Source organism: Heteronotia binoei, chromosome 21 (assembly GCF_032191835.1).
Source record: "Heteronotia binoei isolate CCM8104 ecotype False Entrance Well chromosome 21, APGP_CSIRO_Hbin_v1, whole genome shotgun sequence".
Taxonomy (NCBI): domain Eukaryota; kingdom Metazoa; phylum Chordata; class Lepidosauria; order Squamata; family Gekkonidae; genus Heteronotia; species Heteronotia binoei.
Genome location: NC_083243.1, coordinates 133,245,907 through 133,262,243, shown reverse-complemented (window position 1 = coordinate 133,262,243; position 16,337 = coordinate 133,245,907). Strand labels below are relative to the sequence as shown.

General features: G+C 44.7%; 1 protein-coding gene across 1 annotated transcript in view; it reads right to left on the bottom strand.

The window, feature by feature from the left end:
• Positions 1-16,337, bottom strand: part of ELP4 (elongator acetyltransferase complex subunit 4) — a 419,611-nt gene that overhangs the window by 262,332 nt on the left and 140,942 nt on the right. Inside the window, exon 6 of the mRNA XM_060262939.1 lies at positions 3,781-3,865. Within this exon, the coding sequence (XP_060118922.1) occupies positions 3,781-3,865 (85 nt within the window). The remainder of the gene's footprint in view (positions 1-3,780; positions 3,866-16,337) is intronic.

Here is a 16,337-nt window from a genome sequence, read left to right as displayed (position 1 = left end):
ATTGCTGGTGGGACCCTGCCTTCACCAGAATGTCGTCCAGGGAAGGAAATAGGGCCACACCCCGCAATCTCAGCTCCGCCACCAGGGTCACCAGAATTTTTGTGAATACCCGGGGGGCAGACTTCAGACCAAACGGCAGGGCTCGATATTGAAAATGCTTCCCCCCGTAGGAGAAACGCAGAAAACTTCTGTGTGATTCCCGAATGGGAACATGCAAGTAGGCCTCTGACAGATCCAAGGAAGCCAGAAAAACCTGAGGCTGAATGGCTAGCAATACTGACCGTAGTGTCTCCATCTTGAAATGTTTTGTCAGGATGAACTTGTTGAGCCATTTCAGATCCAGAATGGTTCTGAACTCCCCGTTCTTTTTGGGAACTAAAAATATCACCAAATAGACCCCCAAACCCTGTTGAAGTACCGGGACGGCCTCCACTGCCCCTATATTCACCAAGTGCTGAATGGCCGACAACATTGCTCTGTGAGCAGATAAATCTTTTTTTCCGGGGAACCCCTCGAAAATGGTTGGGGGGAAGAGAGTGGAATTCCAAGGCGTAACCTTGTTCCACTACTTCTAGAACCCACTTGTCCTGAATTGACTGATTCCAAATGTCTGTGAAAAGGGAAGGACGACCCCCTATTTTGTTTGTCGGCTGGTGAGAGGCATAGTCACTGGGATCCTCCTTTCTTGGAGGGATTTTTGGAACCCTGATCTGCCTTCCCAGAGTAGTATGGTTTGGGATCACGCCCCTTCTGCTGCCACTTGCCTCTGAAGGGACGAAAGGAACCTGGTCTGGATGGTTTCTTCGAATCTCGAAAGGAAGGAAAGGACTTCCTCTGTTTTGACTCTTTACTCTTGGAAGGTAAAACCTTCTTTTTATCCTTATTCTCAATGAGGTATCTATCTAGACCCTCCCCGAACAACAAGGCTCCTTTAAAAGGCACCGCTGCCACCCTGGCTTGGGCTGCAGTGTCTACCTCCCAATTACGCAACCAAATGTTGCGTCTGGCAGCTACCCCACATGCCATGGCCCTGGCCGCCAGTTGCATAGTGTCTAATGAACTATCTGCCACGAAGGCAGCGGATAAAGCAATCTTTTTTAACTCGTCCTTGAACTCCTTAGGAGCTCCACTGTCTGCTGCTGCCAAGTTATTAGACCACGTGCACATTGCTCTGGCAAACAATGAAGACGTAGTGGCTGCCTTGATGGCCCAAGATGTCGCTTCAAACTCTTTGCGTAAGGCCTGCTCAACCCTCCTATCGCATGGATCCCTGGGTAAACCATCTGCGTCCATAGGAAGGACCGAATTGGAAATCAGGCTAGTTACAGGGTCATCCACTGTTGGTAACTTTAATCTCTTAGTAGCCTGTGGAATAAGCGAATAAAGTTTGGAGAGAACCTGTTGGTTTGCTTTAGGCTTAGTCGGACGTTCCCATTCCGCTTTGACTAAGGCAAAAAAGGCCGCAGGCAAAGGAACCCCTGTCTGAGCACTGCTCAATTTTGGCATCATCTCCCCTGAACCTGTGGGGAGATCAGGATCCAACTCCTCATTTTCTTTAGGAGTGGGTACAAAGTTGAGGGTCCTCAGTACTTTGGGAAGTAATTTTGAATAGTATTCAGAAGGAAAGAGCCTAGATTGAACAGTGTCAGTCTGCTCCTCCTTGTCTGACAGTTCACCCTCCTCCTTATCTGACTGCTCAGAGTTTTCTGATTCCTCAGCTGAGCTCAAGAGGGGGGAATCCAAACCCAAAGGAGGCTTGATCTTAGAGCGTCCTTCCATAGTGTCACTGGGACTAGTATCTCTGCCCCTTTTCCCTCCATCCTTCTTTTTTGGTTGTAGGGAAGCAGGGGAGTCCAGCTGCTGACGAAGGTCCTGTCCCAACTCTTTTAGCAGCTCTTTCTTAAGCCAAAGGACTAAATTTGACTTGGCATCCTCTCCTGTGAGGTCAAGATTCTGAGCCTCCTGTTGAGGAGTCAGAGCCCCAGACAGAAGAGGTAGATCACATTCGCTGTGTGAGTTGCTGTGAGAGCTAGTCGCCATTTTGTAGCTTCTCACGTCCCTATAAGGGAAGGAAAGGCAAAAGCAACTAAAAAAGAAGCGGGAAAAGGCTCAGAATGGAAGACAGAATGTCTCCGTTGCGCCCTCTATTGGGCCTTTTGGTATCTTGCCTTCCAGTCAGGAACAAACCCCCTCAGAGGCCTCTCTCTCTCTCACTCCTTTGCCAAGCCTATACGACTAGGCAGTCCGAAGGAGAGACAACGCGGGCAGCCTGGGGACCCATCTGAAGCCCCATGGACTCGCGCGCAGCCCTGTTGCTGTAGGGCGGCTTACCGCGCTGCCTCTGCGCTTGCCGCCTCTCTTTCCTTCCGGCTTGGTTCCAATCGCGACTGCGAGGGAACGAAGCGCTGCGGGCGCCTGCCGTTCGCTCAAGGTCTACTCGTGAGTAGACCCTGCAGACTGCCGCCACCGGTGTTGTTGGGACCGATCCCAACGCTTCCGGTCTGTTTTGTTTCAGTAATCCGGATCTTCTGCGCTTCTCAGCAAGCGCCTGGAGAAAAACCGTTCTGCCTCGTGCAGGGCCGGGAGAAGAACTGGCGCGTCCTGGGTGGTATAGGCCACTCCCCCTCCGGATCGATTGGAGCACCCGACCCTGTGACGAGGAGGAGGAGCCTATACCCAGTAGTCGGACCGACCCACTGTCCAGACCACCGGAGAAGCTATTATTTTCTGTCCTGCTTTCTGCAGCAGGCTTTGCTTCAAGTTGGCCCACCAGCCCTCTGTACTGTGGGAGTAAGTGGTTGCTTTTTGAGGGGCTGAGCAAAATTTCACACACACACCCTTTCAAATTGGTTGGGAAGGGAGCTTTTTCCCACCTGTTTCACAGTGTTCTGTGGAAGAACAGTATTCTCTAATTAAGCCTGGTTTTTTGACTAGTTTCAGTAAAAGGACAAAGAATCAAACACACGGACTATACATAACCTCCCAGAAACCATGCTGAAACTCTACTTGTCAGCAACAAAGTAAAGAAGCTAATTGCCTGCTGGCCTCTCACAAAGGATGCCTGTAGGATCATGCCTTAAGATCAAGGCCCAAGAATTTTCCATTATAAATTTTGTAACATTTATCTGATGAACAGCAATGGTGAGCTCAAAATTTTGCACAGTGTTTTGTTCCAATTTGATTGATCCTAATAAAATGTACTGTTCATATTTTGTTCTTGTTTCTGGATTTTGTATGGACCAGTATGTATAATTTTTTTGTAACTAGTTTTGGCAGCAATAGTACAAGTTGTTACAGTATAAGGTAAAGGTAGTCCCCTGTGCAAGCACCAGTAGTCTCCGACTCTGGGGTGACGTCGCATCACTATGTTTTCACGGCAGACTTTTTAATAGGGTGGTTTGCCATTGCCTTCCCCAGTCGTCTACACTCCCCCCCCTGGCAAACTGGGTACTCATTTTACTGACCTCGGAAGGATGGAAGGCTGAGTCAACCTTGAGCTGGCTACCTGAACCCAGCTTCTGCCAGGACGGAACTCAAGTCATGAGCAGACAGCTTCGACTGCAGTACTGCAGCTTTACCACTCTGTGCCATGAGGCTGCCTTGTTACAGTATAGGTAGGGATAATTTGTTTAATAACAAGCACTGTTGAGATTAGATTAGTTGTTTACTTCATCACTGCTTGCAGACTGTGAATTAATAGTAAATATTTTAAGGTATTCCAGGGGCATCTTTCAAAAACTGTAGGTACATACTTGTAGAAGGGCAGAAAGTGCTTAATACCTGAGGAATGGAGCCATCAAATCCTTCTTGGTAAATGATCTTCTGAATAGAATGAAGCAGACTGCGATAACCAGAGGCCAAATTACTGAGAGAGAAAATAATATATTATTTAATAAACATATAAATATAAATATTTAAAAATTACCAATGAAGGAGATAATACCCTTTTTAAAAAGACAAAATCAAGGGGCATGTTAGAGCTCACCTCATAAAATGCATATAGTGTGGAGGAAATAAATTGGCTAGATTTAATAGTGCCACTTGATATATGTTTTACTTCACTATAATAGACTAGTATAACCACTCTTTTGAAATCATTACTGGAATAATGGAAACATTCTCTTAGAACAAATTAAATATATTAATATATGTGCTTAACATTAACTAATGTACTCTGGTTATGTTAAGATGAAACTATGAAGAAACTAATTGAATGTAGAGTTACTTCAAAAGCTACATATTTATAGCAAAACATAAAACCCACAAGCAAACTGATACACAAGTTATATTTGTATGTATGCTTCCCATCATATAGAGAAGCAGATACAAAAGCAAAACATTTTCCATGAAGAAAATACTATGTAGTGCTACCATCCCACATTGTTTGGCGGAAGATGCCTCCACTTGTGCAAGGGAGTCATCTTAGATTTCTATGGATATCCCTTCCACCTTGCAGCAGCTTTCTGAGCCTTAAATAATAATACTCCTGAGGATTTCCTGACCTTGAGAAAGGGCTTTTTAGTAGGTTACAACAAGAAGGGGGAGGGGGGAAATCCATTCAATTCCGTGAACTCTGCTCTTGAAGCAGTTCTTGGGTACTGGTCAAAGTGCTTGAAGCAGATTAGTTTGCATCCTATAAACATATTTGTTTGATTAAATAAGTTAAAATGAAAACCCACTATATTTCATACTGAAAGTACAAAGTTCGAGTCCAGTGGCACCTTTAAGACCAAAGAAGTTTTATTCTGGGTATAAGTTTTTGTATGCATGCAAACTTCTTCAGGTGCACTGAAACAGAAGTCACCAACCATTATATATAGGTGGAGGGTGTTGCTAGGAAGGGCCAATTAGAGTCAAGATGCATAAGTAACCAACCAATAAATATAGCTAAGATTTGATTAAAGCAATTGGTAAGACCTGTGTATAGTAAGTACACAAAGTAGCATGCATTACAAACAGATGCAAGGAACTGAATGAAATTAGAACACGTAGTGAGATAAAAAATTGATCTCTCTGTTAAGCCTTGCGGATTCCATTGTCCTCAGTGTAGTAATAAATTGTAACTCAACAATCTCCTTGCTGTTCTAGCCTGCTTCTGAAATTCCTTTGCAATAAAATAGCTACTTCGAGGTCCCTCACTAAATGTCCAGAAAGGCTGAAGTGTTCTCAGTTTTGTGATCCCTGATGTCAGATTTATGTCCATTTATCATATGGCATAAGGTTTCAGTGGCATAAAGGTGCCACTGGACTCAAACTTTTTTTCCTGTTGTTTCAGACCAACATGGCGACTTACCTGAATCTATGTTTCATACTATTAGCATATAACTAATATTATGAACAATTGCCCAAGCATTGATTTATAAATGATTCAATTTCCCTGTAGGGAAGGCTTGATTCCCACCCCCTCCAGTTGTGACATGGGGGGGGGGGGAGGAGATTGTCTTAAATGGAAAATTTGTTCACTTATCATTAAGATCCTTTATCTGTGGTCCTAGAGTGAGAAGTCATAACAAATGGAAAGAAGCTCCTCCCTGGAGGCAGCCAGGGTCATTAATCTTTTGATCATTCCTAGAGGAAAGGGCTTCTCCCTCAGTCTCCCAGATTGGTCCAGAAACTGTGCAACTCCCAATACCTCTAAAACCCCAGCAGACAATGGGGGGACTGGATGCAACACCCTAAGACTACCAAGAAAGGAACTCAGCAGTATGTGAACAAACTTTCCATTCTCTGGTGATCCAGGGTAGGGCAGTCACAACTAGGGATGAACATGAACTGAACTGTGAAGCAAAATCTGTCACGACTTTTGCCCTGCTCATAGTTCACAAACGGAAGTTCATGATGCATCTACTGTCATAAACTTCCACAAACTTTTAAAGCAGTTCATGGACAGAACAGAAAGCTGGGGTTTAAAGGGAATCTGAGTCCCTTTAAACCCCTGCTTTTTGTTTCCAGTGAAAGCTGCAAAAATAGATGAGCAGTGGAGAAGTGTCCCTCTCCCCCCAGCTCAGCTGTTTCAGGCTGTTTCAATATGAAGCAGGCTACACCAAAAGCATAGGCTGACCCCTCTTTTTCCTCACATAGGAAACATCTGGCATTCGTTGGGTGGGTGGATCAGGAGATCACTAGCCTCCCATCAGGGACAGTTGCCTCAGTCCCCCATAGGAAACAGCCAGTATTCATTTTGTGTGTGTGTGGGAGGGCAGCTGTCACTTTGGTATGTGGTATGTGTACCCCTATCTACTACTGACAGCCATCTAAAGGGACTGCACAAGAGAGCTCAAACAGCTGATCAGTGGGACGACTGTTCCCTTTAAAGAGACTGCGCAAGACAGCCCAAAACTGCTAAGAGGTGGGGAGCAAGCTGCTCTCTGTGGTTCAGCTTCTTTTCGAGCTTTCTGAAAAACACATTTAAAGGAACCATGGTCCTGTTCATTTTCAAAAAAAAAAAAAGATGGGGTACAAAAGGGAAAAGGGGGATGAAGAATATATAAATTCATCAATAATTTTCAAATATCATTAGTAGTTACTTACAAGTAGAATCGACTGTTTTAGTAAAATTACATTTTTCAAATGTGAGAGCAGACAGTAAAACATTATTACAGTATTTTGAAGTAAATTCTCTCCTTAAAAGAATAACCAAGAACTTCCTTAGTTGTGATATTCAATTAATATTACATCTTTTGCAGTTAGATAAATTCCTGCACTAAATTTAAAGCATCCTAAAAACCTAGGTATTGTCCTAATCATTTCACAATTTCAAATTTAAGAGCAGACAGTAAAACATTATCCCCATTGGTAATGAATGCCCCATCCTGGAGAGTTTACACTTTTTTTGGTGGGGGGGGGCAGGGTTATCTTACGTTCAGTACCATCTTTCTTTTGGGCAAGAATTGTAGCTCTCAGACTCAGTTAATTAGCCACTAGCATAAAAGCATTACCAATACTTATATTTATTTATTTAATTCCATTTATATCTCGCCCTCCCTGCCGAGGCGGGCTCAGGGCGGCTTACATGCTCCTGCATATGCATGAGTATAAAACATATAAAAGACATAAAAACCATAAAACCGTTTAAAACATAAAACTTTAACATTTTGATGCTATGGTCTTAAATTCAAGTTATGTTCTCTGTTAACAGATCTTACATGTTCCTTGCCGCTGCTGCTTCAGGGCAGCTTGTAAGAGGTGGTCCAGATGTTACCTGAGGACTGTAGTGGCCGACAATCTAGTTTGCAAATACCTGGTAGAAGAGTGCCTTCTTATAGGTCCTGCGGAACTGTATGAGCTCTCGCAGGGCCTAACGTCTTCAGGCAACTCGTTCCACAAGCGGGGGGCCACTACAAAGAAGGCCCTGGCTCTAGTTGTCATGAGCCTGGCCTCCTTAGGGCCGGGGATTAAGAGCAGATTTTGTGATCCAGCTCAAAGTGCTCTCTGGGGAACATATGGGGAAAGGCAGTCCCTGAGGTATGCAGGTCCCTGGCCATATAGAGCCTTAAAGGTAAGGACCAGCACCTTGAAACGAACCTGGTATGCAATAGGCAACCAGTGCAGTGCTTTCAGTCCAGGTTGAATGTGCTCCCGTATATTACTTATAATACTGCAAAGTAAAATACTTATTTCAGTTATGTACTAAGGAGGGATGCATAGAGAAAGGATGCCTTAGCAAAAGCCATAGTCCAGGCAAGAGACACCCCTCTGAACCCAACAGTGGCTAAAATATATTCTAGCTAATATCTCCAGGCATCTGTTCAGATTGATTTCTGAAGAAATTAATACAATAATTTATATTTCTACTCTGGAGAAGATTATTGTATACTAGAAATAGTTACGAATGACCTAAAGAATGACCTTTTGGGCAAGAATTGTAGCTCCCAAACTCAGTTAATTAGCCACTACCATAAAAGCATTACCAATACTTATATTTATTTTTTAAAAACATTTTAAAACACAGGCTTTTATTTTGAAACTATGCAACTTTGTAGTGGCTTGAATCCAATGCAGTATTTCTATGAGCGGATGCATTTCTACTTGTGGCCTGCAGCTGGAGAAAGGGAAGAAATTCTCCATGTGGAAATCCTTGCTCCTGCAGAAATGCTCCATTGGACCCAAGCCACTTATTTTATTGTCTGGAAATCTCAGCCATACTTGTTTGCCCTCCATTCCCCTTCTTTCACATCCCCCTTTCTTGTTGCAACTTCCACCTCCTTGATACTAGTTCAGGCTTCTCTCCTTAGCTGCCAGTTTACACCCACTTCCTGCTGGTTCTAGCTCCACCCCCCTGGCTTTGCATCACATTCCAGTTATCAGCTCCAGTTTGCCTCCCCATGAATTCCTCATCCTCCTAGTAGTGACTTCTGGCATACTGCCATGATATCGTGTGTCATTCTGGATCACTACACTGGCCTCAAATGCTGTCTGAACTCCATTTTTTTTTTAATGTGGAGGTTACCTTCAATTCCTTCCCGGTTTGCAGAATCCAGGACTATAACCTTGGCTGGCCTTGTTGCATTGGGTTTTCCTGTATGCATGAAGGGAGGGGTTGCTAGAAATAGGGATGACTGAAGTCTATTGCATTGTCAGTGAAAATATCTTTCTGTGTATTCTACAGATAATGAAAACATTGACTTTTTATCTACTCCCCTTTGAGAAATAAACAGCTACATACAACAGGTGCAAATTAGGATACCCAAAGCTATAACCAACTATAACCAAAAAAAAGATCCTTGCAGGCAAACAATCTTGCTAGTCAATAACATTAACTTTAGTGAATATGTATTATTGTTAGCAAGAACAGTCACAATATTTTTAGGTTGCAGATGTTGTATTCAGCAAGTCTGTGATTTTTCTTTCAGATTTGTTGCTAAACATGTTAATCCTGCTAATGTGTTTAAACAATGCATTGTCCTTTTAAAAACAGTCTAGTAACTAATAAAACAGGAGTTGGTAAGAAGGTATCCTAGTTACAACAGAGACTCTGACTTTCGTATTGATAGTTTCTGAACATTTAACAAAGGGCAGGTTATCAAAAGGTATGACAAATAGGCCTATTATCAGGAAGTAGCCTCCATTAGGAAAGACAGTTTAACCTGCTTTGGCAAGATTTATCTTGCTCTACGTACATTAAAGACCATCTACCTATTTTTAATGTACACATACTTTGAAAGCAGCAAATAGTACAAACACGCCCAATATTGGTTCTCAGATTTACTTCCTGGCACGATTATTGAACTATTTTGTCTATATATTATAAGCTACAACCAGAATACTTCGAAGGAAACTATTTAAAAAAACAGATACAAGATTATAAGGAACTGATAAAATGCTGTTGGCTTCTCTTCCTTTTTGTTAAGAAACAATAGGATTGTTTGTACATTTAAGGGGAAAATACTGTACTGTATCTATAGCTTTTATACACCAGAACTGATGAGATAAGCTGCTTTTATATCAGCTTGTCTTATCAGTGATGAAAACTGCAGCAAAAATTATGAAGAGAATTATGTTTGTACATTTTGTTCTATTACATGCAGGTCAGTAATTCATTGCATTTGATACAGTTCAACAACACCATATAACCCAGGGGTGTCAAACATACGGCCTGTGAGCCGGATTAGGTCCGCAGAGGGCTCCAATCAGGCCCTCCAGCAACTGGCTGCCATCTGCTTCATTTTCCCTTGCCTGCTTTTTTCAGTCGCTATTTTGTGTTTCTCCCTGGACAGGCCAGAGCAGCAAAGCCGCCTTTCCCTCTTCCCCTCCCTTCTCCCAAAGGGAGGAGGAGGGAGGAGCAGCCTCAGCCAATGAGGGAGGTTGGCTGTATAGCTCTGCTGGGTGATTAAGTTTGCCAGGCTCAGTTAATCACCCTGCAGAGCTACTTAGACAAGCCTCTCTTCCTTCGAATGAATGGCTGAGGCTCCTTCCCCTCCTCATGCCCCGGAGAAAGAAAGAAAGAAAGAAAGAAAGAAAGAAAGAAAGAAAGAAAGAAAGAAAGAAAGAAAGAAAGAAAGAAAGAAAGAAAGAAAGAAAGAAAGAAAGAAAGAAAGAAAGAAAGAAAGGAAGGAAGGAAGGAAGGAAGGAAGGAAGGAAGGAAGGAAGGAAGAAAGAAAGAAAGAAAGAAAGAAAGAAAGAAAGAAAGAAAGAAAGAAAGAAAGAAAGAAAGAAAGAAAGAAAGAAAGAAAGAGTCAGAGCTTCCTTTGCCAGTCCCCACCATCAGGAGAGCTACAAAGAATGCTTTTAAGACTAGCAACGTTTTAGTGAAGGTATGAGCTTTTTGCCTTGCTACAGAGAGAGAGAAAGAGTTTTGTTGGGCTTGTTATGGGTGTCACTGGGTTCCCCTCCTCTTTTTCACTGTACTCATGCCCTCCAGTCTTTATCAATAGGAAAGCATGTGAACTATTTAGAAGAAAAATATCAGCATTAGGCTGAAAGTGTATTCCACCCCAGGTTCACCCAGCAAATTTTCCTTAATTTTTCTGTCACGTTTTCCTTTGATTGGGGGTCTTGAATTTAGACTTCCCAGACAGTAGGCTGCCACTGACCACTGTACATGGCTGTCTCTTGTTCTTGCAGTTGTTTTTTTGGGGGAAGTTGTAGTCATTTTTCTGGGGAAAATTATAGTTCTGTAGACAAGCACATAGCCTTTGGTCTGTGGGTGCCTTCACATGTTGACTAGTGAATGAAGCAACTTCTGTACAAAAGCTCACAGTGTCCAGCTGCTTCATGTTCCTCAAAGCATTAACCATGAGATATCTGTAATGAATGTCAATGAATCAAAAGTAGGTTTGCAACTTACAGATGTGCACACCTGAACAGCACATATTCAAGACTGGTACAGCACAGACATTGTCTGCAGTTTTTGATGCAATAATTCATAGCAAGAGGTGACATTTCTCAGTGTAAAACAAAATATTGCAAGTGTGCTAATATTTTAAGCAAGTTTTATTTTAAGTTTAAAAAAATCTTTAATTGTGTCTGTGCCCTTTATAAAGTTTATGTCTGCTACCTGGCATTACATTTTATGATACACATGGCCTGGCTCAACAAGGTCTCATTTATGTCAAATCCGGCCCTCATAACAAATGAGTTCGACACCCCTGATATAAGCCGTCACAGTTTAGTAATTCCGCAGACAATTTGTCCATATCAGAGTAATGTTTTATCTGATGTGGTACTATACTTTTCACTGCACTCCAGTAAGTTCTACCTACTCATTTTACTTATGCATTGATATACTTCACACTATTCTGAGGTATGAGCTGTTTTATGGCTGAGATTTGGTTTTCAATCATTCTCCCAACATTTCATCTTTTAGAACATTTCTCATGAGAATTGTTCATATATAATTTCAACCAAAGCTCCCTCTAAGATGTAGAGTCTTGTGAGCAAAAATTCTACTTTGTGAGCTACTGCACGAATTAGTATGCTCTGGAGCCATTTTTCCTGAGCTGACAAAAATACATAAGCCAGAGGCTTAAAAATTGTGAGCTAGCTCACACTAATTCAGCTTAGAGGGAACACTGGTTTCAACCAAAGCTGCTTCTAAGTCAGCATCTCTATATTTCCAAAGTAGTTTATACAGATGACTTCTAGTACGGAGCTTGTAGTCCTGCAGAACATATGGGTGAGGGGCGGGGGGAAACATCAATTTCCAGAACCATATTTGGAAGAACAAATAATGGAAGCAAAATATGTGGAATTCGTTTCTAGCAGCCAGCAGCATGCTGCTAGGCTGCTGGAACGTCTTTGCCTCCCTGGGAGGAAAAGGAGGACTTTCACAGCCCATTTGGGCGTGCTTTTGAAGGGGAGGGACTTGCTGTGATAGCAGCAGCACCATCTGCCTCTTACTTCTGTCTCCAGGCTGAGATTGGGGCAGACGAAGCTCCGTTGGCAGCTCCGCCGTGTTTGTCAATTTCAGGGCTGGGGGCTGAGCAGCGCATTCGCTTGCTCCTCTGCAGCCTGATAGGATCATAGATAAGGCGCGCTCCTGAAGAGCAGCCTGGACGGAGGCTGTAGGGGCTTGTCTCAAGTTCAGCTGCTGCGATTGGGCCTCTGATAAGGCCCCGCGGCTGGCTGTTTCTCAGCGTTGGACTGGTGGTGGTTTGGAAGAGGAGCTCCATTTCACAGCCTGTTATTTTTTCCCCTCCCCACCCCCAACTAAGGGTTTGAGGTTTCTAAGGGTGGTGGTGTTTTTTTGCGCACCTTTTCCTTTTAATTTGGCCAAGGGAAGGGGGATTTTGTACAGGGCCAAAATTTTGTTTTCTGGGCTGCTTCAGGCTGGGTCAGCCATATTTGCTTCTTCTTCATAAGGACAGCGACCATTTTGGAGGCAGTGGAGCAGAGGCCGTTTTGGGGGTCTGTTTCAGTACAAGGCAGCTTCATATAGGCATCCAGTATCAGCTTCCGGTGGTTGTTCTTTGTGAAGGTGTAGGCAGCCATTTTAAGTGGTGCCCGGTGGCAGCCATTTTAGGGCAGCAGCCAATTTAGGTCAGTTTCAGTGAATTCAAGGGCAACCATTTTTTAGGGCATTTTGTTAGTTTTTATTCTTATCTTGGTTTGCAAAATACCTGGGAAGAAAAGGTCTGGGAAGCCTAAAGGCAAGCAGCCGGCACCCAAAACCCCTAAGGCCCCGCCAAAAAGCCCAGCCTCCCTTTCATCTTCTTCCAATGAGGAGGGCGATGAGGGGGTTAATACAGCTATTCTGTAAAGGCTTTCGGCATTGGAAAAGGCGGCGGGCATTCCTTCCTTGCAGAGGTCAGGCTTGGGCTTGGAAAAAACCTCTACGGTGACACTGCAGGCTGATATTATTAACTAGGTTGTCCATCCTTGAGGGCAGGTCTGCAGGATTCGGCGCTGGAGGAGTCGAGGGCACCGGCTGTGCAGATGGAGGTGCAGCTTTGTTTCCAGCAGATGCCGAAGCAGGGTCAGCACTGGTGCTGATTGGATCTGGGGGTAAGGCTGGGGGCACTACAAAGTCATCCACAGGCTTGGCTTGGCCATAGGGTCCTTGGGCCCCTGCTTCTCAGGCGGTGCCAGGTGCTGCTGCTGGAGCTTCAGGTACCTCTCCCTCCATAGGCACGGGTCCACAGCAAACTTGGTCATGGCCAACAGGCCAGTTTGCCCCTATGAACCCTGGGTTTTTTTATATATGCTGGCGTGGTTGCACGTGCCCAGCCTTGGCGGGCAGCTGTGCTCATCCAGTATGTGGATATCATTTATAAGGGGTACATGATGCTTAGTGGGCACACCTGGATTCAATATGATGAAGAATTCAGGATGAGGGCCGCTTTGTACCCTTCCCTTCAGTGGGATCGCATCCACCAGCCGTTGTGGCTTCAGGTCATGTCCCCGGCGCAACCACATTTGGGTGACCGCTCTAACAGTGGTCATTTGGTTGCTAGGACATTGGCTACTTCTTTTGCTTCGTCAACCTCTTCCGGCAGTTCTGCGGGGCAGGCAGTTCAACCCCGCTTGCTTTGCTGGGAGTCTGGCTCCCAAGGAGTGTGCAGCAGGAAAGCTTGTCAATTCAAGCATGAATGCTCCATGTGTGGTGACCTGCACTCCTTTAGTAACTGCCCCAGAGCCCGGCCACGTAAGGGCCAAAAGAGACAAGGTGGGGGTGGAAGTACTTACCAAACTGGAAAAGGGGTCCAGTGAGATAAAGGTGGGACCTCTTGAGCAGTGGCTGCATAAGTACCCGTGAAGGGCTGAAAGGGTTTACTTGTTAAATGGTTTCACGTTCCATTTCAGAAGTCCTTTTCAGGGTCCCCAAGTTGCATTTCGGTCTGGGAACCTTAGTTCTGTTAAAGGTTTAGAGCATGTAGTTAAGAATAATATTGCCAAGAAGTTAGCAGAAGGCAGGATTTTGGGCCCATTTCTTAATCCTCCAGTGCCTAACCTTAGGGTTTTGCCCTTGGGAGTGGTGCCAAAGAAGACGCCTGGTAATTTCGTTTGATTCGCCACCTTTCCTATCCCAAGGGTGCGTCAGTTAATGATGGGATTCCAGAGCATTTATGCTCAGTTAGGTATACCAGCTTTGATCAGGCTGTGGGCATTGTATGACGCTGTGGAAAGGCGGCAGAGATGGCTAAATGCGATATTAAGTCTGCGTTTCACCTTCTACCTGTCCATCCGGCTGATTTTGAGCTTTAAGGATTTTCCTTTGAGGGGCAATTTTACATGAACAGAGCTTTGCCAATGGGTTATTCTGTCTCATGTGTGGCTTTTGAGTGTTTCAGCACATTCTTGGAATGGGCTGTTCGCGAGAAAGTTGGATCTCAGGATGTTGTTCATTTTTTGGATGACTACCTCTTTGTGGGTCCTGCAAGGACTGGGTGTTGTGCACGGCTGCTGTCTGGCTTCATTGAGCTGACTGCAGAACTGGGGGTTCTGTTGGTGCAGGAAAAAACAGAAAGTCCGGCCCCAAAACTTTTTTTTTTTTAGGGATTGAGCTGGATACCCTGACGCAATTGTCCAGAATTCCTATTCAAAAAGTGGAAGATTTGAGGAGTACGATTAATTCCTTCCTTCTTAAGAAAAAGGTCACATTGCTTGAGCTCCAGCAGCTGGTTGGGCATCTTAACTTTGTTGGCAAAGTGGTTGCTCCTGGCCGAGCTTTTCTTCGTAGGCTATGTGATGCTATGGCAGGCCTCCGCCTGCCCCAACATAGAACACGGGTTACCAGCAGCATGAGAGAGGATTTAAGGATATGGCAAGAATTTGTGGAGTCCTTAAATGGGATTTCTTTTTGGAGAGATGACATGAGGCTTGAGGTGGAGCTTCAGGTTATGTCTGATGCTGCTGGGCCTTTAGGTTTTGGGGTTTATTTCCGTGGACACTGGTGTGCGGTTGCATGGCCAGAGTCATGGGCTCAGGCAGGTTTGAACCGAGATTTAACATTTCTCGAGTTTTTTCCCATTCTTATTGCAGTGTGGCTGTGGGGGATTATATGGCCAATCACACAATTCATTTTTGTTGCGATAACATGGCAGTGATCCATGTCATTAATTCCCTTTTATCCAAATCTCAAAGGGTTATGAAATTGGTGAGGGCCTTCATTCTGCGCTGCCTGCGGCTTAACATACTGTTTTTAGCCAAGCATGTTCCTGGGGTAGATAACGGGGTAGCTGACGCTCTCTCTCATAAACAGATGGAGAGGTTTCGTCAGCTGGCCCCAGATGCCGATCAAGAGCCGGCGCCAATGCCTCAGCAGCTATGGCTGATTGGAGAGCCAAGGATTGCAGAGCGATAGGCCTAGCCATTGTGCCTAGCACCAAGAGCGTGCTGTGCGGCAGTTCGAGGACTTTAGGGCTGAGGTAGGGTATTGCATTGTTTGGCCCCTCCTGGTGGAGCAGTTGCTCCACTACTGTGTTTCTCTAAAGGGTAAGGGATTGGCCATGTGATCCATTAGGGGACGCCTGGCTGCTCTGGCTTTTGTTTGCAAGGCATTGGGATACAAGGAGGAAACAGCAGACTTTTGGCTTTGAAAGATGCTGGAGGGATGGGCCAGAGAGGCTGGGACTAATCTCGATACTAGGAAGTCTATTTCCCCTCTGATTCTTAAGGGTTTGAAGGGGGTTTGGGGCACAGTGTGTGCATCTTATTTTGAGTCCGCACTGTTCAATGCACTTCCTTGGGTGCCTTTTTTGGGGCCATTAGAGTTAATGTCGAGCTCCAGCTTCTGGTAATGCTTTGTTGCTATGGGACCTGAGGTTAGTTGAGAGTAAGGCGATCATTACCATTCGACGCTCTAAGACTGACCAGCGTCGCAAAGGGACCGTGTTGGAGCTAGGCACGTGCTCTGAGCTTGAGTTGTGCCAGTTTCTGCTTTGGCTGCTTATTTGGCAGTTTGGGGGATCAATTATGGGGTTTTGTTTTGTCACCTTAACGGCAGCCCACTGACAAAGCATCAGTTTTGGGCTGTGACTTCTCGGGCTTTAGCTAAACTGTGGTTGTCCGGGGTGCGGTTTGGTATCCACCCCTTTAGAATTGGGGCAGCCTCTACAGCTTCAGCCCTGGGATATCCTTCTTCCTCCATTCAGCACCTGGGCCATTGGCGGTCATCGGCCTATAAATCTTATGTTCGCCCTCTGCTCAGTTCCTAGCTTCATTGTTTGTAATTGAGATGTTATGGTTCTTGTTTCTAGTTTGACTGTTTTTTCTTTTTAGATGCTGTTGTTCCTGGCCAGAGGAGCCGAGTTCTTGTCTGTGGACACAGCTATGTGTTTTGGGCTGCACATCAGGCTCGGAGAACTTTGGTCAGCTCTCAGCTGGGACTCAGCCAATATGTTACTGTTGAATGGCGCCGCCCTTGCCTCCTCCCCACTTCTTTCTTGGGTGTGAGAAGG